General features: G+C 46.1%; 1 protein-coding gene across 1 annotated transcript in view; it reads right to left on the bottom strand.

Annotated features, from left to right (window-relative positions):
• Positions 1–699: 699 nt before the first annotated feature.
• Positions 700–24,780, bottom strand: part of Ppm1h (protein phosphatase, Mg2+/Mn2+ dependent 1H) — a 252,316-nt gene continuing 228,235 nt past the window's right edge. Inside the window, exons 9-10 of the mRNA XM_041665784.1 lie at positions 19,017–19,168; positions 700–1,999 (exon numbers count right to left, since the gene is read on the bottom strand). Of these exons, the coding sequence (XP_041521718.1) occupies positions 1,852–1,999; positions 19,017–19,168 (300 nt within the window). The 3' untranslated portion in view covers positions 700–1,851. The remainder of the gene's footprint in view (positions 2,000–19,016; positions 19,169–24,780) is intronic.

Genomic DNA, 24,780 nt, shown 5'->3' with positions numbered 1-24,780 from the left:
AAGGAGGAGGGGTGCACAACCAGATGAAGATGTTCCTGCCATGGCAGCAGCCCACAGTTCTCAGGCAACAAGTTGGTGCATGCGCGCGCACGCACACACACACACACACACACACACACACACACACACAGTATGTTACCTGCTGGAGTGGGGTACTGGTTCTACACAGTGTGGCGACTTAGTTCCTGAGGAGGAAGGCACCAGGCCTTTCCTAAGAAGATATCTACAATTCTAGGAATGCGGATGACTTACCAGCCTGGAGGATTTGCTCCTCAGTCTCCTCTGGGAAGGAATTCTCTTAAACACAAGACCTGGAACTGCCTCGCAAGCATTTTAGAGAAATTATACCACTGTTTTGTTTGTTTTTCTTTCTTGGGTTGGAAGAGTGTCTGAATCACACCAAGTTGATGATATCCTGGAAGACTGTAAGAACAGGGCTAAGCTATCAGATGTTGATGTGAGGGTCCCTGGGCAGAGCAGCAATCTGCTCAAGAAGACGGGCGATTCTTAAGCTGAATTTGCTGTCCTTCCAGCAAGGAGCAGGAGGCAGAGTCTACCCCTCATGTGTGGTGCTGCTATCCTTGTGAAGCACACGCAGAGGTGGAGGTGGGTGCACAGTGGGAGGAGGGGTCTCGGCTCTTAGGATTCTACAGCATGAATCTCTTGAGGGACAGGGAGGGAAACAAGAACATGACTAGCCCCAATTCAAATTCGTTTTTATTCAAGTGTCATCCCATGTACCCTTGAGCGCAGGTGACAGGCATGACTGCTTGGCGGAACTGTGATGCTCACACTTCCCGTGGAGGGGGCTGGAGAGCAGTCAGAGACCTAGGAAGCCTGAATCCCACACTCTTTCCCTCCTCGCTGCTGTGCTGGATGCTGCTTCCTATGTGTCTCCAGGACACAGAAGGGGGGGGGGGGAAGAGTACCCACCCAGTCCAGAAGTGAAAAACCAACCTCTTTCTCAGAGCAGAATCTCAAGATGCACAGAGGGACCTTCAAAAGAACAGGGTCTGTGGGGCCAGTCAATCGCCCACACGTTAAAGCAAAGATTGATTTGGTGAGAAAACAGAACTCAGGGGTAAAAGTTATAATACAAAGACAGTCTGCCACATGGGTCATTGCTCTGGACAACTGAACATGTGTATGGGACACAGAACATGGGACAAGTCAGATCAGACTGGGCTGATATGGAACCTGCCCAGCAATGAATTGGAAAGTCCCAGCGGAGAGAAACGAGGAAGATTCACGGAATGTCAAAAAGAAACAAAAACAAAAATCTTTGCCTCACCCCATCATTACCACAGAGAATCTAGAGAAACGGAGGGAGACGGGAGAGGAGGAGGAGAAGGGACGAGACAGAACAAGGCAGAATCCCTGAAGTCGCTGGAGATGGGTGCTCACGCTTTCTGAGGCATGGTCCCCAACGTTTCAATGTGGCTCTTCACCTGGAGGGAGGCTGGCAGCTTGACAGACTGAGGAGTCATCTGCCAGTTACACCTGAAAAGGCTGTCCCTGCTATTCTAGATAAAATAAATAAATTTATGCCTGTGCCCTGAACAGGCAATAGCCACCCAGGGGCCCTACGTTAGAAACTAAGAGAAACATAACACCCAGTAGCAGACTGTGTGTTTTGCTCTTGTTGAGTGTCCAGACCTGGTATTAAAGAAGAATGGAACCCTAAGGGTCACCTTGAAAGCAAAGCCACAGGCCTCCTGGCAGCAAATTCCCCCTCTGGGCTGGGAAGAAATTGCATCACCTGGAATCCAGCCCAGGCACTCCCCAGTTCCGCCCTGCTCAGAGGCATCCCAGTTTTCTTTCTGTCTGCCCTCCCAGTCCCCTGGGTTCCCTTCATGACAGTTTGTTTCCATGTATTAAAGGAATGACGTATACAGAAATGTCGTCTCCCGAGCCCAGCCGATCATTGGATATCCGCCATCCTCTATCCTTCAGGACGCCTCGGGCGCGCATCACCAGGTCCTGAGCCGCCAGTGTGTACCTGTGGGGTGGGGGGTGAGGGAAGCAGGAATGAGACAGTCAGAAGAGCATCAACAGACACCAGGCCTGGGAAGGCTGGGAAGGAAGCATCACTACGACCACACATTTCCCAACTATCCTTAAAACTAAAACAAAAACATCAACAAAAGGCTAAGTAGAAGCATCTTCTCCCCAAATATGGGAGGGAGGCCTGATGTATTTTTAGCGAACAACATTAAATGTCTCCTACATTATCCCATGGCTCAGCCACTCCAGATGTTATTTATTGCGATGGATTCAAGAGACTCCTAGTTTGGTGTTCTTATATCTTAACAAAGATCCACACAGGCCCAGTTTTCCGTGACGAACAGTCTTTGGCTAAATAAACAGACGAGAAACAAAAACAAAACAAAACGCAGGAACTCCCGTCTTCGAGGTGTTTATTTTTAAGGCCATCTTCCTTTTGTATCAAAGGAGAGCAGCTTAGTTTCCACTCATGGCTGTGGGAAACCTTTTGGAAAATAAAGTTCAAAAATTTAAAGAATTTAAAGAGACTACGTGTGGTATAACAAGAAGGTGAAGGGTGGGTGGTGGGTGCAAGTTGTTGGTAGATGCTCAGGGCGGTGACTGTCTATGTGTTTATCAGCACGATGTTTTCCTATAGTTCCTGGAAGGGCAGTGAAGGATCACTCAAGAATTTGAAAAGATAATTGCTCACTGAGATTTCAGCTGTAAAGGGAAAGAAGATGACGCTAACCTAGCACACGGGCTAATACCCAGAGACAAAAGTGTGACATGGACGGGAGTTTGTGGGCACGGGCTTCTGTCAACTGCGAGGCATAGGCATGAACTAAAACACTGGCCGGTTCCTACTCAGTATTGATCAGGGCCGAGTCTCAGTTGAGAGACTTCAAAGACATCTGGCAGGGCTGGATTTAGTGTGCAATGGATTTACGTCTAAGCCTGTGCCAGGAAACACAGGTGAGTCATCTTTTCTTCCTTCTGATTTCACGTTCACCAAATAACCTGCGGATTACGTTCTGCCCCCTATGTAGGCCTGCCTACCAGGAAAGAATATGCTACGTTTTGTGCTTTGAAAGATTCAGTCAGCTGTATTTCTCTGTATAAATGGCAACTGGCATTTTGGTTTAAAGATCAATTTTGTCAAGCTTGGGGAAGGTGAGCCCAACTCTGATAATGAGTCTGTTATTTGTATCATGATTAAATCGTGCTTGGAACCTAAACAGCTAAGAGGCAGATTCTGATAAATCACCGGGAAAATAAATGTCACCGCACATATGGCCTCTTGGAAGCCCGACAATGGGGCTTTTTACAAGGCGCTTGTGACCTTTCGCTGCTCAGAGAACCTCAGCGCTACCTTCAGGATCTCAGGATAGATGCCCTTGTGTTCTCTAAACCTCTGAAGAATGTACGCACTCTGGTTAAAACAGACTTGATTTTTAAGAACAAGGATTTCAGCAAATGATCAGGGCTGGGAGCATGCCAAGCTGTACAGCCTTGAAGAATTAAGTCTATTCATGCAGCCCGGGTGGCCCACAGAGTGTTACATACATTGTAATGAATGCAAAATGAATGCCACCTCCGAGTGGGCAGATAGTGGGTAGGTAGGAGAGACACCTTTTTCTAACTATACTGAGAGAATTACTGGCTTGACATGGAAGTCTGTTAGACAAGAGGAAAGATGCAAGCAGTTAGTCCTAACTAAGGAGGTCTCCTCTTGTGGTCAAGAAATAGAGAGGGGCTGCAGAGATGGCCCAGAGAGCAGTTAAGAGCACTGGCTGCTCTCGAGGAGGGCTGTGGTTCAGTTCCCAGGACCCACATGGTGGTTCAAACCATGTAAAATTCCAGTTCCAGTGGGTCTGATGCCCTCTTTCGACTTTCATGGGCACCAGGCAGGCATATGGTGCACAAACATTTATACAGCCAAAGCACCCATGCACACACAAATAAAATAAATATTTTTTTTAAAAATAGTCACCTTAGACTAAAGAACTACATGAATACCCAAGTCCCACACTCTACACATTCACGACAGCCTCGGGGTTTGCCCGAGTTTATTCTTAGTTGTATGTAATACTGTACATGTAAAACATAACCATGAGGTTAGCAACAATGTTGCCAACATTAGGGTGATCTTTATCATCCTGGTGATTGATCATGTCTGGACCTTAACTTTGGAGACTCAGAAACATCACTGACACCAGCAGTGATGGCACACACCTTTAACCCCAGTACTCAGGAGGCAGAGGCAGGTGGATCTCTGACTTTTAATTTAGCCTAATCTACAGAGAAGTTCCAGGACAGCCAAAAACTCAAAAAAAAAAAAAAAAAAAAAAGAAAGAAAGAAAGAAAGAAAAAAAAAGAAAAAATTTATGGTGAACTGTGGGAAAATGTGGCTGACAAAACATGTTTTAAAAAGTCAGAAAAAGAAGCTCTAACAAGCCCAGACAGAGTTCTTGATGGCTGTCTGCTCACGAGGCAAACAGGCCTGAGGAGGGCTGGCCATCATGAGAAAGGGCTAGGGGACCAGGAAGAGATGAGTCAGGGAATTCAGGCAAGAGAGCAGCCCCACACTCTGCCTCTGGTTTTTCACTGTGTTAGTTTGTGGGGACAGGATTTTGCCCTACAGGCCAGGTTGTCTTTGAACTCGCAATTGTATTGCCTCGGCCTCTGAGGTACTGAGGTCACAGGTATGAACCATCTTGCCTGGCCTCCCCAGTATTTTCAAACCAGAGTTAGCTTCGCCATTATTTTCTTGATTCCGTACACACACACACACACACACACACACACACACGAGAACTTCATACATGTATATAGCAGAACTTTTAAAGTTGAGTCCTGGGTCACCTGGAGACAATGGCCTCATCCAATGAGGTTTTAGTTTTAAAATACAGCTGAAAGATAAATTCTTTGGGATATCACTATCTATCTGCTTCTCCTGAAGTTTTGATTGTGAGCCTAGTTTTTAATGAACCATCTCTCCAGCCCTTCCCTCAGGTTTTAAGGTTTATTTCAGAGAAACCGTCTAACCCAGGCTGAACTGGAAGATGACCGGAACTTCTGATTCTCCTGCCTCTACCTCCAGAGTCGTAGGGTCCTGTGTACCACCGTGTCCAGTTTTATGAGGTCTTGGAGATTGAAGTTAGGGCTTTGTCTATGCTAGGTAAGTACTCTACCAACCAATCTAAAGCCCCAGGTTCTGAACTTCCTGGTACAGAAATCCACTCTTGTTCCTTCAATTTCTTTCCTTTTGTTCCCCCAGCGTCTCAGCAGGAGGCGCTGTACCCTCCCTACCTGTCCTCCGACAGCCCAATCCCAGGGCTCAACCCCTCTGACATTCTGCAACTGTGTTCTTTATCCGTGTAACCGCCTTTTGAACGTCCTCCTTCTCCTGGCACCCAGGCGTGATACTTCCCTAACACACAGCACCTGTTCTCTCTGACGCTCTTAATTTTCTTCGTAGGCCCCAATCAGGACTTAGGAAGAACTCGATAAATGTTCATCTGTTTTCGCTTCCAAGGAGTTGCTCCCTCATCAATCATCCCTAAGTAAAGACATTCTAGTCCCCGAAGCAGGAAATCACAGTCCTTTTTAATGCCACCTTCTCACCCTGATAGCATTCAATTCTAAAGCTTACAGAGCAGAATAGGGCTTCTAAATCTCATTGTTCTAAGAGTATCATTTCTCCAATGGGGCCTGGCTAATAAAATAAACCCAACTGTATCGTCATGAAGAGTCGCACTTATGATGACACTGGTGTATCTGGCCTTTAGTTTCTCTAGAACATAGACACGCACACATGTACGAAGACTTGTTCTGGGCTTTCCATTCGTTTCCTTTTCCGCTTATGCTCTCCCATATTAACGGCTTTTGAACACGGACACCCCACAGACAGGTGATACTTGAGATATTTACTTCTGCCCATTTGGCAAGCCTACTCAATTTTTAACATACAGTTCACTATTTCTGCCTGATTCCTAAAGAAACTAAAATGGCATTAGAACCCTTCCCTTCACCATCCATGTAGTGGTGTACTATTGTAGTTTGCCTTGGCTTTAAGCCTCTAGTGGTCACCATTATCATTTAGTATTTGGGCACGGAAGGGAACCAACGCTCATACAAACGTCTTCGCTTGTCTCAGGCCATTTTCACCCTGAGTGGTTTTTTTTGTTTCCTGCTATAGACGGACATTAAGGTAAGTCCTTCAGCAATGCTCCAGGGATGAGCGTACATCATCTTGGGACAATGAAAATCTTGACTTAACTTAAGAGTAATAACTCTTAAGGTGCAGTATTAGGGACTGTTATTGTGACTCAAGTGTTATGTGTGCGTGTGTGCGTGTGCACCAGAAAAGGGTGTCGAATCCCCTGGAGCTGGAGTTTCATGTTTATAAGTCACCTGATATGGTTCTAAGAACCAAACTCTGGTCCTCTGCAAAAGTACTTTAGTTTATGAGTATCTTGTTTGTCTATGTGTGTATGAGCATGCCGCAGCATGCATGTGGAACACTCTGTAGAGTCTGTTCTCTCCTTCCAGTCCGTGGGTGGGCTCCAGGGGTCACCTAGGTTCATCAGGCTCGGTGGCAAGCACCGTCACAGGATAAGCCATCTCTGGCCCTGAGGTTTCTAGGTAATTTCCTGGCTACTGCACCTTCCAGAGGTAGCCTGCACCTGTTCTTACGTGACGGTCTTCTCTCCTTTGATTGTTTCTTCAGAAGTTCACCACTCAGTCCATTCAGGGAGCAACTCCATCATAGCGACGGCTTCTCCAGTTCTTTCCCAAATCCACTGCATGACTCTACATTCACAGGCTTAATTCCTTTCAAACCATCCTATGGCATCCAGGTTTTCTCTGGGGGTGGCTGAGTAGCGGGGCTTCAATCACATCTTTATGATTTTCTCCATGTGTGGTTTTTTTTTTTTTTTCAAGACAGGGTTTCTCTGTAGCTTTGAAGCCTGTCCTAAAACTAGCTCTTGTAGCCCAGGCTGGACTCGAACTCACAGAGATCCGCCTGCCTCTGCCTCCCGAGTGCTGGGATTAAAGGTGTGTACCACCACCGCCTGGCTCCATGTGTGTTTTAAGGCAAGGTACAAGTTTTTCTTCTGAAATCAGTTGTTGACTGCTGTGCCCAGGGTTAGCTAGAGATGTAAAACTATCTTTGGTGTGTGTGTGTGTGGGGGGGGGGTGCTATGGATTTTCCCCAGTGATTCACACATTTATGCTAATTTGGGGGCTTAGGATCCCTATGTCAGAGTAGTAGTATGAAGGCTGACTTCACATCTGTCCTGTGTCTTAGGCCTACCTAGCCATTTCTTCCTTAACTTAGAACCTTAATTTTGTCAGGTATCTGCCCTTAGTACCCATGTTCTTCTGGGAGGAGCAGGCTCTAACCTGAGGGAGAAAAGTAGGGAACATCCTGGGACTTCTGGGCCCCACCCCATTCCGAGCATGGCTTCTCACCTGCAGCAGCAGCAGCAGTGTGTGTGTGTGTGTGTGTGACAACCTCCCCACCAGACAGCTCTCGGTAGGACACTGCATCCTACAAGTGAGCCATGAACCTGAGCTTTCTGGACAGCTTCCTGGCAGGCCTTTTATGGGATGGGAAACCCGAGCTAGAATGAAAGCCAACTGTGAGGCCCTTGTATGGAAGCTTTCCTCACAGACTGAGCTCAGCTCTTGGAGAAGGCGTTTTTTTTTTTTTTTTTTTTTGGTTGCAGTTGCTAGAGCGGGCCAAGCTGGTAGACACCACATTATCCCCCACATTCAAAAGTCAATTTGTTGCGAGCATGGAACCAGTCCAAGGCTGCTTTTCATCGAGACTAGCATACAAAGAAATCCTCCCCCCTAGCTACCTTCGCTCCTGGTTTGTTTTCCAAGCTCTACCTTCCCAGAGATGCCCGGGCTGGCGACAATGAAAGAAGACTCTTCTTGTGGCCACGAAGCAGGAGGACACTAAGAATTCACATTGAACACAAGGACATATACGTGCCACAGACTGAGGGACATGTCCTGGACATGAAACAAACATAAAACACACAGCCCAGAAGCGAAGGACAGGGAGCAGCTTAAGACAGGACAGGAGGTGAATTGTGGGTGCCGGGGACCTGGCTGGTTGAGGCGGCTGGCAATTCTGGAAGCTGGATGGAGAACAGCTATAGTTACCAGTGCCTTCCTCACAAATGCTTGCCCAGGCAGCACCAGAGAACTAGGGTCATTGGAAATGCTCACTCTCTCCAAGGCCAAGGATCTCCCTAGGAGATGAGTTTTGAATTTTAAGATTTTTTTTTCTTCCCTGTCCTAAGCTTTCAATATTGATCAACAAAGTTCTGCAGAAAAAAAAAAAAGACTGTCAGGGAAGAACTGGAGTTTGGAAAATTCACAGGGCAGAAATGGGAAGTGGGGATGGGGAGTGGGAATGGAGGGGTGGAGGAAGCTGGGGAAGTGGGGTGGGAAGGACAGCAGGGACAGTAGAGAAAACACAGGCTACAACTATGGGAAGGCTGAAGCTCTTCTGTAACCACCGAGGGGGGCGCAATAAACTCTGCTGTTTTGCAATTCAGTCACCTATTCAGTGATCCAGACAAGAGGTTCAGTGGTTATAGACCACTAAGATTTCATCTTTGCTTTCACACCACCCAAATGGATGGCTCTGGAAAAGTTTCTTAGCTTCTAGGGCCCCTCTTTTCCTCGCCTGTACGTCGGGAGTAGTCAAACTGTAAATCTCAAGGCTTCTGCAGAGAAAAGATTTTCTGCCGTTTAAGCATCCAATATGGCGGCCGGCACATGGCCAGAGATCATGAAGTGTGAACTGTCCCTTCCCTCACGAGACTTCAAATACTGTCTCCTTCCCACAAGCTTTTGCCTTAAGTCATTTACCTCTTACAGAGGTTGTTTCCCACGAGGTCACGTTGGCATCAGCATGGGACTGTCAAAAATAAGTCAACTTCAGGCCTCAAGCTGTCCTTACAGCCATTAGCAGCTATCGCTGGGTGGGAACCGCTAGTCATTTGGACAGTGCAGAAAGGGTCCTCTAAGAGGGAGGGTAGGTGGGTAAGAGGGGTCCAAATATTTGCATATAAAAGGCAACCTCCATCTGCTGGCCCACACCCCCTCAACAATACAATGTAATGGGAAGGGAGGAGGAGCCCTCTTGGCATTCTGAGCAGGTCTCTGAGATTTAAGAGGGAGAAAACTCCCCAGCTTTGGGACACTGGCAGGGGTCTGTGGTGATGAGTAGAGGGGGCCTTTGTTGTGCTCAGAAAGTAGTAATTTGTTTTGAGAGGAGACACATATATTAGGTGAACCCATGGGAGCTGGGTCACCCCTCAAAACCAAGATGAAGCCCATGAAGCTAGCTACACATGGTTTTCTGACACTAGTTTAGGCCAAGAACCTGAGACACTAGAACAAGGCATCAGGCTGGAGAGAATGCCCCACCCCGTGGGAAGAGCGAGGATCCCCTGCCCCCTGGTACCCACTGCCAGGTTTTGTCTGCTTCTCAGTGCCCTGGGCTCCTTGGTTTCTTCAGTGGTGAATGTTTATTTTAGTCCAGTTCCCAAACAGCAGCATTTCAATACGAGGAGCAATAATAACCCAGCTCCTTCGCCGTCCTCCCAGGCCAGCTCTTTGGAAGTCCCCATGCATAGCTGAGAGCTCACACAGCTACAGCTCCCTCTGCCAGCCCCAGCAACAGTGGAGAAGGAGCGAGTGCTGCAGCCAGGGGCTCAGGCTGACTTCCAGGTTCCCACGGATCTGAATATGCTAAACAGCGCACAAGGGACAGAGAGCAGATTTTGATCTAGTCTCCAAACACCAGATCAAACCCTCAGGAATTTGTCCCTAAAACCTGCAAGCGATAAGTTGGAGGGGGGCGGGGGGAAAGGGGGTGTCCTTCCTTATTGCATTTGAGGCATAGTTTCTGGAAAGCATATGGTGTTGCTGAGGAACTTAGTTCAACTAAGTTACAGAAAGAATTCAGAAAGAGAGAGAGAGAGAGAGAGAGAGAGAAAGAGAGAGAGAGAGAGAGAGAGAGGTTTTGCCTTTTGCCAAAATAAATTAGATTATTACTGGGGTAATACAAACTGGCATTTAATACGGCCATTAAGGCTGTGGGCTGTCAGTGGGGTGTTTGACCTTTCTCCTCCCCATTTCTTCTCAAAGCCCAGGGCTAATGAGAGGGCAGAAGGGAAGAACACCCTTACCAGTAACAAGTCTCACGCTTGAGGGAGAGGGATTTTGGTACGTTGGTATTTTACGACTCCTTCAGACTCTTGACAGGGCCGGGCAGGCAGCTCTATGTACTTAGCGTGTGCTGGGGCTTATGTCTGCAGAGAGCACACATATCTCCTTGTGGCATGGCAGGGGCAACAGGGAGCTATTAGGAGGTAAGAGAGAAAATCTAAGGCTTCTATAGAGGGGTTCTGGGAAATAACGGGCTGGCAAAGCCCTGTGAAGATCTGCTTCAGCACTCGAAGCGTGAGTCCAGGACCTGTTTTCACGTCGGTTCTCATTTTTCTTGCCTTTGCCTGCCCAGCTCCCTTTCAGTAATAGTAACAATTTATTCCCCTCTGACAAAACATTAATCACAGTTCAGACAGTTGCTCCCACTTTGAATAATTTCCCCTGGGAGACTCACCAGTGAACCTCTAGCTTCGTAGAGCGGATGACGGTCAGTCCTCCTGTTTTACCTCAGAGGTGTCTCTGAGTCACATGACTTGAGTCTGGCTAGAGTTAGGGGAACAAGGGTTTGGTGTAGCCCAACCCCTGTGAACTTCAACAACCTCTCTCTAGAATATTCACCTGAGGCTCTTCCTATGTGACCCCACAGAAGAGTCAAAGAGCTGCCGGCTCCACAGGACTTCAGGACAAACACCAATAAAATGAATGAAAGACCAAAGCATACTGCAACTCACATTCTGGGTCCTCTATAAAGCTGCCTTTGAATTTTCTGGTTCTTTTGTGGAGACAGTTCAAAGAAAAGAAAAGCTGGGGTTTATCAGATCACTGGGCCACGTGTAACCTCCCCGCCATGCCCAAGAGGAAGGTGTGAAGGTCAGGAGTATGTTAACTGGTCTTTACGTTAATCAACTCATCCCTCACAAAGTGAGGGAGACAGTGCAATTTTATATTCCTCTTTTGGGGGAGGACTTCATCAAGGGAAGCTAATGCTGGGCATTTGTTGAGAGCTGCTGTCATCAGGAAGCAAAAGAAAAATGAAAGAGAGAAAAACCACACACAACATAAACAAGAACCCCCAAACTCCTGCCTAGTCAACCTGGGCTCTGCTTCATTCTCTTGGCTTCCTTTCCAGATAACACTAGGGAAACCTGGTTCATGTCTCAGGGCGAGACAGGTCTACAGAGAGTATGAGACTCAAAAACATGTTCTTTTTCCTTGGGTTGCTTCCTCTCTGGTCCCCCAGGTTTCCCACCCTAGGGGTACATCATTTTCAGTCAAACAATAGGCAGTGGCCATCTGACCTGAGGGTCAGCCCCCCTCAGGTTCGGGCACAGTCACTATCTGCTTCCCCCCACATCAGGATTCCATAAGCAAACCTGGGGTCCTGGGCCACATTCACAGAGAAAGGAATGGAAAGGTGAATAGGGCCTCTGGAACTGCGGGCTTCTCCTCATCTCAGAGTTACGGCCGGGCTAAGACTTTTTAGGGCATTTTCCACTTCAGTTTCCATTTTACAGCTTCTACAGCTCCCAGCAGAGAGAGTGCCAGGGCATTCAGAGTTCATGAGCCTCTCAGGGAGACAGGCTAAGGCTGGGGCCCTCCTGCCACATTATAAAGCTCATGTAGAATAATGCCACACACATGAAACAGAGAACGCTGCTTCACCTAATTCCAGACCTTGAAACAAATGAAGTCTACTTGATCTCCCAGTACGGCTTCCATTACTAGGGCATACACAGGGTGCACGAAGCAATCCAAACGCTGTTACTCAGCGATGTTTCCTGGTCGTCTTCATAATGAACAAATCACACAAGTTCTGTTTCATTACCACAGGCTCCCCTTTCTTACAAAGCATGTGTGTAATTCAGAAAGCCCGGAGATGATCCGGTTGTTCTCACACCTTGTCTGATGACACGCCCAGGCTTGCACAACCAGCCACACCGGAGTGCCGGGGTCCCATGCCCGATCTCCAGCCTCACCACTCTGCTGCCTGCCTCAGGCCAATAATTAATTCTTCAGATTTTAAACATCCATTGTTCCAGGCTAACTTCTCTTTTTAGTTACTCAAATGGCAAGTTCTGGAAGCTTCTGTAATCTCTCACTTCAGACTGTGAGAGGGCAGGAGAGGAGTCTGTTTTACCTCAGATTCTTTCCCAGTATTATAACCAACCTTGGCCCTCAGAACAAGCCCTTTGGAGTACAGGCCAAGTGAATGACTCTCAATGGGAGATATCCTATAACGTAGAAAAGTTTTAGACATTTGCCGCCTGTATTCTGTTAAAAATGAACCAGAATCTTTCTTATCAAGAGTCTCTTATTTTTTCTTACTTGGTAGCTCAGGCTGGCCTCAAACTTGTATGGATGACCCTGAGCTACCAATCTTCCTGATTGCTATCCTAGAGTGTTAGGACAGAAGGTGGACTCCCTGCCATGCCTGGGTTATGGGGTGCTGAGGCCACATTCTAACTAGCTACCCCAGCTCTTCTAGCCATGCTCTTCTCGAAAATTCAGTTTCACCCATTCATCCACCACCCCCGCCCCCCCCCCGCCCCCCTGCCAGGCTTTGACTTGCCATTCTTGAGAGTCAAACTAAAAAACCAAAAATAAAATCAAGAACCAAAACAAACCAAACCAACCCCCCCCCCCTTTTTTTAATTGCTGTCTCTGCAAGCTCTTCTGTACCTAGGCGCCCACTCTGACTGGGCACACGCGTACCATCTGCAGGTTTTAACTCTGTGGTGGGCAGATTTGTTGCCATGGAGACAGATGGGCTAGTAAATAAAACCAGAGTCCGGGGAAATGTAGAAAGCGCCAAGGGCCTCGTAACTCCTAACTTGTAGCTGGCTATACGGGGCAGGGAAGACTGCCATGCTTCTTCAAGTAGGGGACAGACTATGAATGAAAACTAGAACCGCAGACGAGGAAGAACAAAGGGGGAGGCACGGGAAGAACTGTTAGCTAAGCCCAGCATCAGCTCTGCACCCGAGCACAACTGTACCAACCAATTCTAGGAGGAAAAACGTCCCACCAACCAGCTCCCAAATCAGGACACTGAGACTTGTTATTAGTTTTGAATGCTTGGCCTAGCTTAGTTTAGCTTAGCTTAGGCTAGCTCTTTTGACTTAACCGGTTTCTCTTTATCTACCTTTTCTCCTTGGGGCTTTTCAGTTTTCTTTCTATCTAACTTTTCACTGCTTCTCAGTCCGGTAGCTGCCTGGCTTCTTGCCTTGGGCATGTTTCCCCCACCCCCACCGCTCTCCTCCTTCTCTTGCTTTCTCCTCCAGCATAGAGTTCTCCTACCTGCCAGCCCCGCCTATCCTTTATCTGCCTACCTATTAGCTGTTTAGCTCTTTACTAGACCAATCAGGTGCCTTAGGCAGGCAAGGTGAAACAGATGCAGCCCATCCTTACATCATTAAACAAATGTGGCACAAACAAAAGTCACACACCTTTACATAGTTAAAGTAACATTCCACAGCATAAACAAGTGTAGCACATCTTTGCTTAGTTAAAATAATATTCCACAACAAGCATCCTTCTGCATCTATTCCCACAGGGCAGGGATGACAGGCGTCCACCAACACACCATGTTGTTCTTTAGAGTGAACTCAGGCTTCATTTGTACCAGGCAAGCATCCTACCAATGGAACTATATCCCCAGCTTGAGTGTTTTATTGGTCTATGAAGAGTCCTGCATACAGAATGGATAAAAATCCCTCTTAGGTTGAACAAGGTACACACATCTTCCCTTGGCTCACAGCTTACCATTTGGCTATTTCTGTCTTTTGAAGAAACAAAGTTTGTGATTGCTAAAGTAGTGACATTGACCTTAAAATGGACTCATTTATTTTACGTTTAGGTATGTGCACAGTTGTGCACACAATCCCTCGGAGGACAGAAGAGCCTGAGGGCAAGAGAGGGCACTGGATTTCCCTGGAGCTGGAGTTACAGGCTGAACCACCGATGTAGATGTTTGGAACTGAACCCGGGTCCTCTGGAAGCAGCAGGTGCTCCTAAGTGCTGAACCATCTCTCCGGACCCTTATTGGTCTTAACAAAACCAAACAAAAACCCACTTGTGTTTTGTAAGAAATTCTTCCCAACTCCAAAGCCATAGGATGATCTCCCATGCTGTTTACTAAAAGCTTTTTTTTTGTTTTTGTTTTTTTTGTTTTTTGCTTTTTAGATGTCCCACTCTACCTAGGCTTACTATTAGCTCATTTATTGATTGATTTTTTTTCAGATAAGGGGAAATTTTAACTTTTCCTATTGTGTTAATTAGACTTAGTTTTATCTTACTATCAAGCAGGGCAGGACTTTGTACAGCCTAAATAAATGTTAAAATAGGACTCCAGTTTTGTTTTTCTACGCTTGCCTTGAATCAGCTTGTCAGAGTCTGTGCCAATCCACTGGGCTGGAGAGATGGCTCAGTGGTTATGAGCAGCTGCTGCTCATGCAGAGACTGGAGTTGGATTCCCAGCACTCATGGGGCAGCTCACTACCTGTTGTAACCTGAGTTCCAGGGGATCTGATGACCTTTTCCGTCCCCCGTAGGTACTGCACGCACATACATACATGCAGGTAAACACTCTTACGATAAAATACAAATAAATAAAGTTAAAAAAATTATGAATATTTCTGACATGACTTTAAAAAATTAAAAAAAAATATTTTATGTGCATTGGTGTTTAGCTTGCATGTGTGTCTGTGTGAGGGTGTCAGGATCCCTGAAACTAGAGTTACAATCTGGAGCTATCATGTGGGTGCTGGGAACTGATCCCAAGGCCTCTGGAAGAGCAGTCAATGCTCTTCTTCATTGTAACTCCAGTCCTCAAAACTCCATGATATTTTTTATTATAAGGTGCTATATAGATTCAATATTGGCTGAAATGATATCTTTATATTGATCTAATGTTGGATTGCCTCTTATGTTTTGATTATTGCTGCATATGAGTTATAACTATTTGGAGCTACTATTATTTGAATTCCATTTTTACCAATGTCCCAGAAAATTTAAGAACTTTGTTCATTTTCATTGCCTTTTAGAATTGATCTTATTATTAGTTTTTAATTTGATTATGATAAATATATAACATCAGCTTTACTGTATCTACCTTATAAAGTTTATGTCTAAAGTGCTTTTCTGTGGTATTAAGGGCACTTGTATCATGGTGAGGTTATCACCAGCATCGACTGATCTCTTGTGCTTTGTCCTCTTTCCCAACCGTAAGTCATTACTCAACAACTCCCGTGCCCCCCTCCTTCCAACCCTCGACTCTGTGCCTCTTCCAGGACCTCGTAGAGGAGGAATTCCACCCCTGAGTGGAAGCACACAGCATTCTACGTCTGTGACTGCCTTTCATCCATTCTGTGAGTGGTAAGAGAAATTCCATCGTAGTTTCGTGTTCCTCTAATGGGTTAGATGTTTCAAGGAATCAAATTTTGGCTTAATAATTTATCCTTTTGGTATACGTGTTGTCCCTCTGGTCTTTGTTTTTCCTTCTATGACTCCCTTGGAGATTTATTCTGTGCTTTCATTCCCGGCACTGGATGCTGTCATGGATGTAAGCAGCATGGACTTGGAATTGGAAGTGTGCGGCATACCACAGGGGGAACACGGACAGACAGACAGTTTTATAGAGCTTGGGGGCTACATGGATTCTTTTGTACATATGGAAATGTGTGGCGTATACACAGGAAGAATATGGACAGACAGACAGCTTCGCAGAGCCTGGGAGCTACATAGATTCTTTTGTGTAAGTTTATATGGAACGAATAGGCTGAAAACATTAAGACATGTCTTTCTCTGAGGTTACAGGTTTCTTTCAGTCTTTGTTGTTTGTCTACCCTCTCCCTCCCCCCCGCCCATGGTCAAAATGTCAGCAGGTTGTGGCTGAGGATTCTTAGGACACAGGGGAAGCTCCAAATGGAGGTATCCATGACATGGAGGGAAGGCAGTCACTTCTGGTATGTCAGAGGTGCGTGGAGCCTTGATCTTTGCTTAGCTTGAAAAGCAGGGGAAAAAAGGCCAAGATTCAGCCTTTATACTTTCCATATGCAGCACTATTTCCAAGACCCAGGTTATTTATAGTTTTGCATAATAATTTTTCTCCTTGACTGATAAGATGTTCAGAAATATGGCTCAGTTCCACGTGGGGTTCTTCCCACTATCAACCGAGCCATGACACTGTTATTTTAGTTTCCCTAACTATTTAAAGTTTACAAGTTAAATATGTTCAACATGTTCCCAAACAGAAAAAAAAAACAAAAAAACAAAACATAGCCTATTTAAGCTGATGACTGTCCTTCCAATTAGCATGCTGTTTTGCTGGTGGTGAGTGTGTTTATGAGATGGGATCGCTACCTACCTCAGGCTGTCCTTGAACTTGTGACTCTTCTGTCTCCAATGTCCAGTGTTAGGGTTTTAGGTGAGGTTGGTGACACCTTAGCTACGTACAATTTTAATCCAGCAAATTAGTTCTAACAACTTTAGCTGTCTCGGTGCTTCATACAGAAAATGTGTGTCTGTGCCCATCCACGTACTTGATCATACTTTGGTTTAACAATTCACTTGGTTTCTTTGGTCTTTCAGCTGGGACCTTTCCCTTCAAAATTTTCCTCAGAGATTGGTTGGCAATAAAATTTCTTAGTTTTTGTTATGGAAATTTCTTTAATTCATTTCCTTTATTGATAGTTTTCTGGATTCACAGCCTTTCGCTCAGTCAACTGAAGCGATAGAGGATTTCTCGACTCTTCTATTGTTCTAAGAGACTGTTGTAAGTGGTAAGTCTGTGTGTATCTATTTTCTAGTATCTCTGAGGTGCCTGCACCTATGGGTCGTCAGCTTCTTAAGAAGTACTTATTTAGGGCTGGAGAGATGGCCCAGGGGCCAAGAGCATTTGTTGCCCTTCAGGGGACCCGAGTTCAATTCCTAGCACACAACCACTTGTATCTTTAGTTCCAGGGGACCAGACGCCCTCTACTGGCCTATGAGAGCACTGCACACTTGTGGTACACAGACAAAGGAAGCAAAACATGAAAGTAAATACATTCTTTTCAATAAGTAAGGAACGTAAGTAGCTACTTACAATTTCCTTTTTAAAATTTGTTTTGTATGAGATTTTTTGGGTTTTCTGGCTCTCAGGTTAGGCGTTGTTCAAGAATTCTGTAATTCCCCTTCCCCCATCTTCTATGTTATCTTTTTTTGGAAACATACAGAGCATCTGAAGTTACCTTTCTAGTTCTTCAGTGTCTCACTGTTTCTTTTCTCCTTGTATTTCGAGCTGTATGAGAGGTAACCTATTCAGTCCAGTTTTCTATCTTGCCTGTGTTCTCTTCAACTGTCTTTAGCCTGATCACTGAACTTTTACTTTCTATTTTATATATCTTTAATATCTAGAAGTTCCATTTATATATTTCAAATAAGTATTTTTTAAATTGGATGTTATCATTGCTTTGCCTGGATGTATGTATGCACACCTTGCATGTGCTTGGTGCCTGTGGAGGCCAGAAGAGGATGATGGACTCCTTGGAGCTGGAGTTACAGCCAGTTGTGAGCTGCCATGTGGGTGCTGGGACCTGAACCTGGGTCCTCTGCAAGAGCAGCAAGTTCTCTTAATCACTGAACCACCCTTCTAGCTCCCCATTTACTTATTTTTAAAATCTGCAGAGTAATTTTTCTAGTCTCTTCTCCTTAATCATATTTTCTTTCCTTTTAGATTTTGGTTTGTGGAGATAGGGTTTCTCTATGTCGTCCTGGTTGAACTGGAACTCATTCTGTAGACCAGGAAGACCTCCAATTCAGATATTCACCTGTCTCTCCCTCCAGAGTGCTGGGATTAAAGGTACATGCCACCATCCCTAGCTCATCCTTGAGCATGTTTTCAGAGCTCTTAAAATGTTCTGATGCAAGCTAAGATATTTATTTATATTTTTTGCTAACCAGTTCAGTAAGGGAATATTTTCAGCTTTACGGTCTGTTGTGCTACTGGCTTTTACTCACGATGAATCATTTCTCGGTGTTATAGCTGAGGCTGCCTTTCTTCTAGAGGTGTTTTCTTCTAGGGTTTTGAGTCTTCAGGGCTGCTGGGGTATTTACCCTAGCGTCATAAATACCACAAAGGAAACCTCCACTGTAACCACCTTCTCCTTTCTCTGAACTTCTCAAAAGAAAACAATTTCCTAAGGGATGATCAATACATGAAAGGACCTGCCATCATTCTTACCAGCAGGATCAAAACCCAATCAACCTGCAGTAAGAACGTGAGAAAGGAGGCAGGTGTGGGGGCTCATGCTGCAGGCACTACAGAGGAAGGGGCAGGGGGCTCCTTCCAAGGGTGAGGATACCTTGGTCCATTATACGGTGAGTTCTAGGCATGCCAGCATTACATTCTGGAACCTGTCTCAATCCCTCTTGCTCCTCACAAAGAAAAAAATAAAAAAGAATGTCGCTCTTTTTTTTTTTAATTTTTAAATAGGGTTTCATGTAGCCTATGTTGGCTTCAAACCCCTTTCTTAGCTCATGACCCTGAACTTCTTCCACACCCTAAGTGCTAGGACTACAGGCATGCGCCACCAAGCCATTTATGATGTGCTAGCAACTGCACCCAGGTCTCGTGAGTAAGCAATGGTAAGCAAGCATTCTACAAACAGCCCGTCCTCAGTCCCCTGGAAAACTTGAATAAATTGAGTTCTCTGCCATCTGTATTCGGATCAGCGTAAGGCGGGTTTTCTGTCACGGGAGTACCTCTATGAGACATGCAGTCCCCCTGCTTTTGGTTCCTGAGCCGTTCCCGCAGGAGACCCCGTGAGACCACACAGTGCTTACAACATGCCCACCTGTGAGGGTCATCCGGGTCACAGTTAGGAAGAAACTGAGTGACTGCTTCCGCCACTTCTTCATTGGATAAGACATCCCAGAGTCCGTCCGTAGCCAAGATCAGCACGTCGTCTGCTCCGTGCTCGTATCTGGAGAGATCGTAGACTCTAACCTGAAAAGACGAGGAGACTGCAAGGTGAGAAGTGGTGAGGGGGGGTGCGTGGGTGCTGCTTTGTTCCTGCTTTTGTTTCCAACCAAGCGGCTTCTGATTCCTGGCTTTTGTCTGTCTGCCTTATTGTTTTTCATAGATGTGCTACAAGGTACTTGATCCCTTAGCGAGCCTTGTGGAGTGGACAGCCTCTTTCTGGGACTTGTTCACAGACACTTGGGCCTAGTCACAACTGGGAATGGGGCCTGGAAAGGGCTTGATAATTAGCAAGAAATATACAAGTAGAAAAGGTAACACTTGAGATACCGCTGACGAGATGACTCACACAATTAGTTTCCCAAGACAATGGGAAGGATAGTAAATGGCACCCCTGGGCTCCCAACTCTAAGTCCTACCTCATATGTTAAGCCCATGATATCTTAAATGGGAGCTGGCTAGCTTCCCACTGGGGCGACCCTACAATAAGCTACTATGCTCATCTGAGCTCCGCTGGACAGGAAATACTAAGTAACGAGGGAGGGAGAGAATGCCAGGTGGCCCTGTCTTACATCTGTATTTAAGAGGGGTTTCCATTTACTTCTCAATCTTTCCTGAAACAGATGTTTCCAGGTGTGAAGATAATACTGTTTCAGGATCTGCCCTGTGGAACAGGGAGCCCAAATGACTTCAAAATGCTTTCTGCTGTTCCAAGAAGTGGCAGGTTGATTCCGCCAGCCTGAAATTAGCCCAGGTCATCAAAGGGAAAAACCTGGCCAATGGAACCACGTGGGTTCTTACCAACCTGTTTGAAAATGCTGCTCTTTGATCCCATCAGTGATTGGAAGCCTCACCAATTCTATTCGCATTTCCACTCAGCTCCCTGAGGCGGTTCCATGAACCAGCATGAAAATCCCTTCCAAAGCCATTTTCCACACAATTTTTTATGTAAATAATACAAAGCCAGTGGCAACCCCAGCCCCCGAGGCACTCCTCAATTAACAGCCTTTTAGCTTTCTTTATAGCTATCCTTTGTTTCCTGCCCTTCAGCCAATTTCCAAAGGGCTTTGCCAACTTTCCACTTACAGCTCATGTCTTGTGCATTAACCTATGAGGCTACTCTGCGAAAGTGCTTTTAGAGAAATTGGACCGGTGTGCAAGCCATCCCATTCCAGGCTGAGGCTTGCCAGCAACAAGCGCTTCAGTGGGCTCCAGTATCATCGCAGACCCGGCCTTCCCTCCCTAAGGCTGCTGGGGGCCTTCCTCAATCAGAAACCCTCCCCTCCCCAAAGTTTCTCTGTTCACTTCCTGAAACAGCCTTTCAAGTTCCTGGAAGCCTCACATGGTTCTAGCGGGCTCTGTGGCTCCACAGAACTGAGACATCTGGAAGAGGCAGGGCCCTAATGGGGGGGGGGGCAGCAAAAGTTCATAAGGGAGTGAACACCTTGGGGGAAAGAGGCTAGAAAGCTTGGCTGAAAGCTACCTCCTTTGGTCTATAAAGAAAGGAAGGGAGGGGCAGCTAGAAGCCGTGGGCGTCTTACATAAAGTTAGAGTAATGCGCAGATGTTCTTTGACTTAAGACAGGGGTTATATCCTGATGAACCCATTATTAAATTGAGGATATGGTAAGCTGAAGATGCATTTGGCAAACAGAACCTATGATACATCACAGCTGAGCAACTGTCCTGTGCTGTGTCTGCCAAGGCATTGGTGTCCCAGTGTCACTGCCTAGTACTGCTAGAGAATATCATTACATATTACACTTCATCCTGCTAGCCGGGTGAAAGGTCAGAATTCAAAACACGGTTGTATACCCACACTGAACAAAAGTGATTCCAAATCAAAACAACCAAGTCAAAGGGCATCTGCTAGAAGGATCATTACTAGCCATCTCCGGCTACTAGTACTTCTGGGCGTTGGCTGCCACTGGACAGAACTGATGGACTTCTCTGCCTTGATGACTTACGTCATCATCAAACTACAGATCCGTCGATGAGACGCTAAATTCATAGGCGTAGCTTGCTGACTCTGACATGCCCAAATAGTTACCAGAATGCAATAGGCTACTTGTGCAGAAGCAGGAGACTTGCATGTCCCTCTCCTATACTCAAGAAGCACATTCAGTGCATGGTGAGGGGAATGAGTTGGAGGAAAGCAGAGTCTTGGCTAACATACCCCGGATGAAGCAAAGTGCTGACAGCTCACAGGGATCCAGATTTCCAGCATTTAGAGATGGTAACATCATCAGTGACACCCACTTGACTCAGGAGCTTGTGACTCTTTAATACAGTTCCTCCATTTAGTGCTCGGCTGCAGACCGCTGTTTCAGCATTTCTGTGCTATGTGCCCCCTCTTTGTCCTATTACTGATATTTTGGGGGCACGCTGAGCGATCGCGATACTGCAAGCTGACACAGGTGTCCTGAACTGATTTAAGAGAAGAACCCATCCATTTTCCCACTTGTTCTAGCTCCACTGATACCTTTATAGCTTTTGTGCTAGGATCAAAGGTATCAGCCACCATGCCCGGGCAACCTTCACAGCTTTTATGTCTTTATTATCTCGGCAAATTTGTCATGCCCCCCCCCCCCCCCCCGTGGATTCCACAGTGTGGGAAAGGACAAGCTCCTGCAGCTCTGTGTGGCTTCAAGAGGGCAAGAGGCTCAAGCTACTGTGTCTCACAAGTCTTTGGGACTTTATTTGAGATGGGTCTCCTGTAGCCCAGGCTGGCCTTGAACCCACCATGTAGCTGAAGATGACTTGGAGCTCCTGATATTCCCGCCTCAACCTCATGATCACAGGTATGCACCACCACGCGTGGTTTTGCATAGCATTACCATGGTGAGGACTGAACCAGTGTGCAAGCCAGGCCAGCCCTACCCCAAGTGAGCTAGACAGCCCTGAGATCATCTTTTTTTAAACTGAAAAACAATCAAGGAAAATGAAATTATGTTTGCTCTGCTCTTTTCACAAAGCTGTTATGAAGGTCACGGGGTGGGGGTGGGGACTGGTGCCTTCATGGCTCTGGTCTCAAAGTGGCAATACCAAGGAAAGGCTTCTGGGTGGGAACAAAGGGATGAGAGTATGCTCTGGGAACCTGGGGTTCAATTCTAAAAGTCTCATTTACAGTAACAGTGATTAGGACTCCCAGTAGCACCATTGCCAGGAGAGCCAGAGGTAGTTCGCAAGATAAAGACCACCAAAGGGCAGTGGGAAATAAAAGGCTCATCCTAGCCAATCCAAAACCTGAGCTTATACAGTGCTTGTACGAGAAACACGCCAGCCTTTTTCTCATAGTCCTGTGAATCAAATAGATTGTCTAAGCCTGACAGTCATGCTACCAGGACGACATCCAAACTCTCCACTGAGACTCAACGAGCACTACACGTCATGAAGCCAATGTGGTGACTGAATGGGTGTCAGACCCACTTCTCCCTCAACCAAAACCAACTTTAGTCTTTTACAAGTCTAAGAAGTAGTGCTGGGAATCCTGAATGCGGGGGTACTGAATCCCCAGACTGAGGGAGGAGACGTTGGACACTTCTGGTCTGCCACGTGGGGAGAAATGGCAGGGCCAATGCCTGAAGGTGAGAGAGGACGGGGGTGGGGGGGGGTGCTCGGAGAGATTTTACTAATTTGGTTTGACTGCAGGATGCGATTCCTGCTGGGCTTGCCTTCTCAGCTGCCAGGGTTTCCCTTTCTGAAATGGAAGGTTGGGTCGAAGTGGCTGCTGGGAGTTTTCAGAGCTCTGGCAATTTTTAACATTCATCACAGGATGATTTAAAGCTTGATGTGACCAGCCATGTGATTTCAGGGCATTGGCTGGAAATGAATCCAGTGACACTAAGTATCACAAATATGTTGGCTGCTCCAACGACCCAATGGAGCGGGCTGTTTGCTTTGGCAGGGGGTACTTTCATATTTGAAATACACCGCAGATATTCTTGAGGCTTTTTCTTTTTTCTTTTTTCTCTTTCTCTAAAGTCCCACAGACAAAATAAAGATCTGGCTTTTAGAGAGTATACTTAACAGACTCCAAAGCTTCAAAATCCGCTGAAATATTTGACAGTGTTAATACAGTCTGAAGTTACGGCCAACGCCTGAACATATGGCTTCCATTTCCTCCACACACACAGCCTGGCATCTCGTAACCAGATAAGCTATAGGAAAAAACCCCATGTATGGACTCAGACCCAGCCATGCGACACCTCTTTTTCTGAGCCTCCAACAGCCAGTTCATCATTAGGTGAAACCCTTGTTCAATGAGTTAGACAAGTAATGGGATAGAACCTAAAGCGGTCCTCATCTGGGCTCATCTTCACTAACATGGGCCCAGAGGAACTCCAGTCTATGGGCATCTGGATACTGCTTAGACAGGATGGTCATTACAGTTAGTTCAGGATACAAGGCTGTCAATATGAGTGACCAGCTTGCATGCAAGAGGTTTCTTTGTGTGTATATTATCTTCAGCTTAAATGCTAATCGTGCCTCCTCCCCGCCAACCCCCAAACTGATCTGGTTGAAGGGACAGTTACTACGGCAACAGTGAAGTGATTGTGAGTCTTGACTCCTATCACTGCTACTCCCAGTTAATGGGATTAAAAGAGCCACAGTGGGTTCAGTGTCAAGCGGCTCTTCATAAAGGTAGGTTTTCAGAGGCCTCAAGTGAGCAAGAGACCAAGTGCATAAGTCACCGTGTGCGTGGCCTTAGGAGAGCACAACCACCAGTGGCGAACAGTGGGACTCTTGTTACACAGCAAAACCAATCCGACTGACTGGAGGGCAAGAAAGGAAGGTCTTGCCTGATGGGCATGGCGCACGCCTTAAATCCCAGCACTTGGGAGGCAGAGGCAAGTGGATGACTGAGTTCGAGGTCAGCCTGGTCTGTAGAGTGAGTTCCAAGACAAACCAGGGCTACACAGGGAAATCCTGCCTTGAAAAACCAAAAAACCAAAGCAAACAAACAAATAAAAAAACCAAACCAAAACAAAATAAACCGAGGTTTCTGCAGATTCTTGGAGAAATGGAAGATCCTGTAAGTCCAAAGAATGACTCACGCCATCTAGGACTGGAGTACGGATATGTTAATACACCAAGCCCATCCTGGGGTTATAAAACCAAGGTTTCTAAAACACTGTCCAGAATGGCATGGGATGGTGCATCTCCGTTTTCTCTACAAAGAGCCAGGTGTGCTGGCTCATGTTTATAATCCTAGTGTTTGTGATGCTGAGGCAGAAGGATGGATAGGAGTTTAGGGCCAGTCTAGGCTACGTAGTGATCTCTAGGTTAACATGGGTACAGAGAGACTTCTGAAAAAAAAATCTAAAAGATGGATATTCCTAGTCCCTCCTAGACTTATTGCAATACTTCTCAAACTGTGGGTCATGATCCTGGAACTAAATGAGGACACCCTGAAAAGTCTGGCAACAATAAAGGGTTTGCGAAAGCTCAACAATCCGAATTTAATCCAAAATCTGGTCTGTAATTAATTAATCTGAATCGCTTTGCAGAGCCCCCACCCCCTGCTGTATCCTGGGACTCTATCGCAGCCTTGGTTCTGAACATACAACATACAATATGTGCTCTTATACTATACATACTATCATAGTGTGCATGCCAGCCAAAATTCCCGAAACACAG

Source organism: Microtus oregoni, unplaced genomic scaffold (genome assembly GCF_018167655.1).
Source record: "Microtus oregoni isolate MIOR12 unplaced genomic scaffold, Mior012 000001F_ref0000356, whole genome shotgun sequence".
Classification (NCBI taxonomy): Eukaryota; Metazoa; Chordata; class Mammalia; order Rodentia; family Cricetidae; genus Microtus; species Microtus oregoni.
Note: the sequence above shows the minus strand (reverse complement) of the source record. Positions and strands in the feature narration are given on the sequence as shown.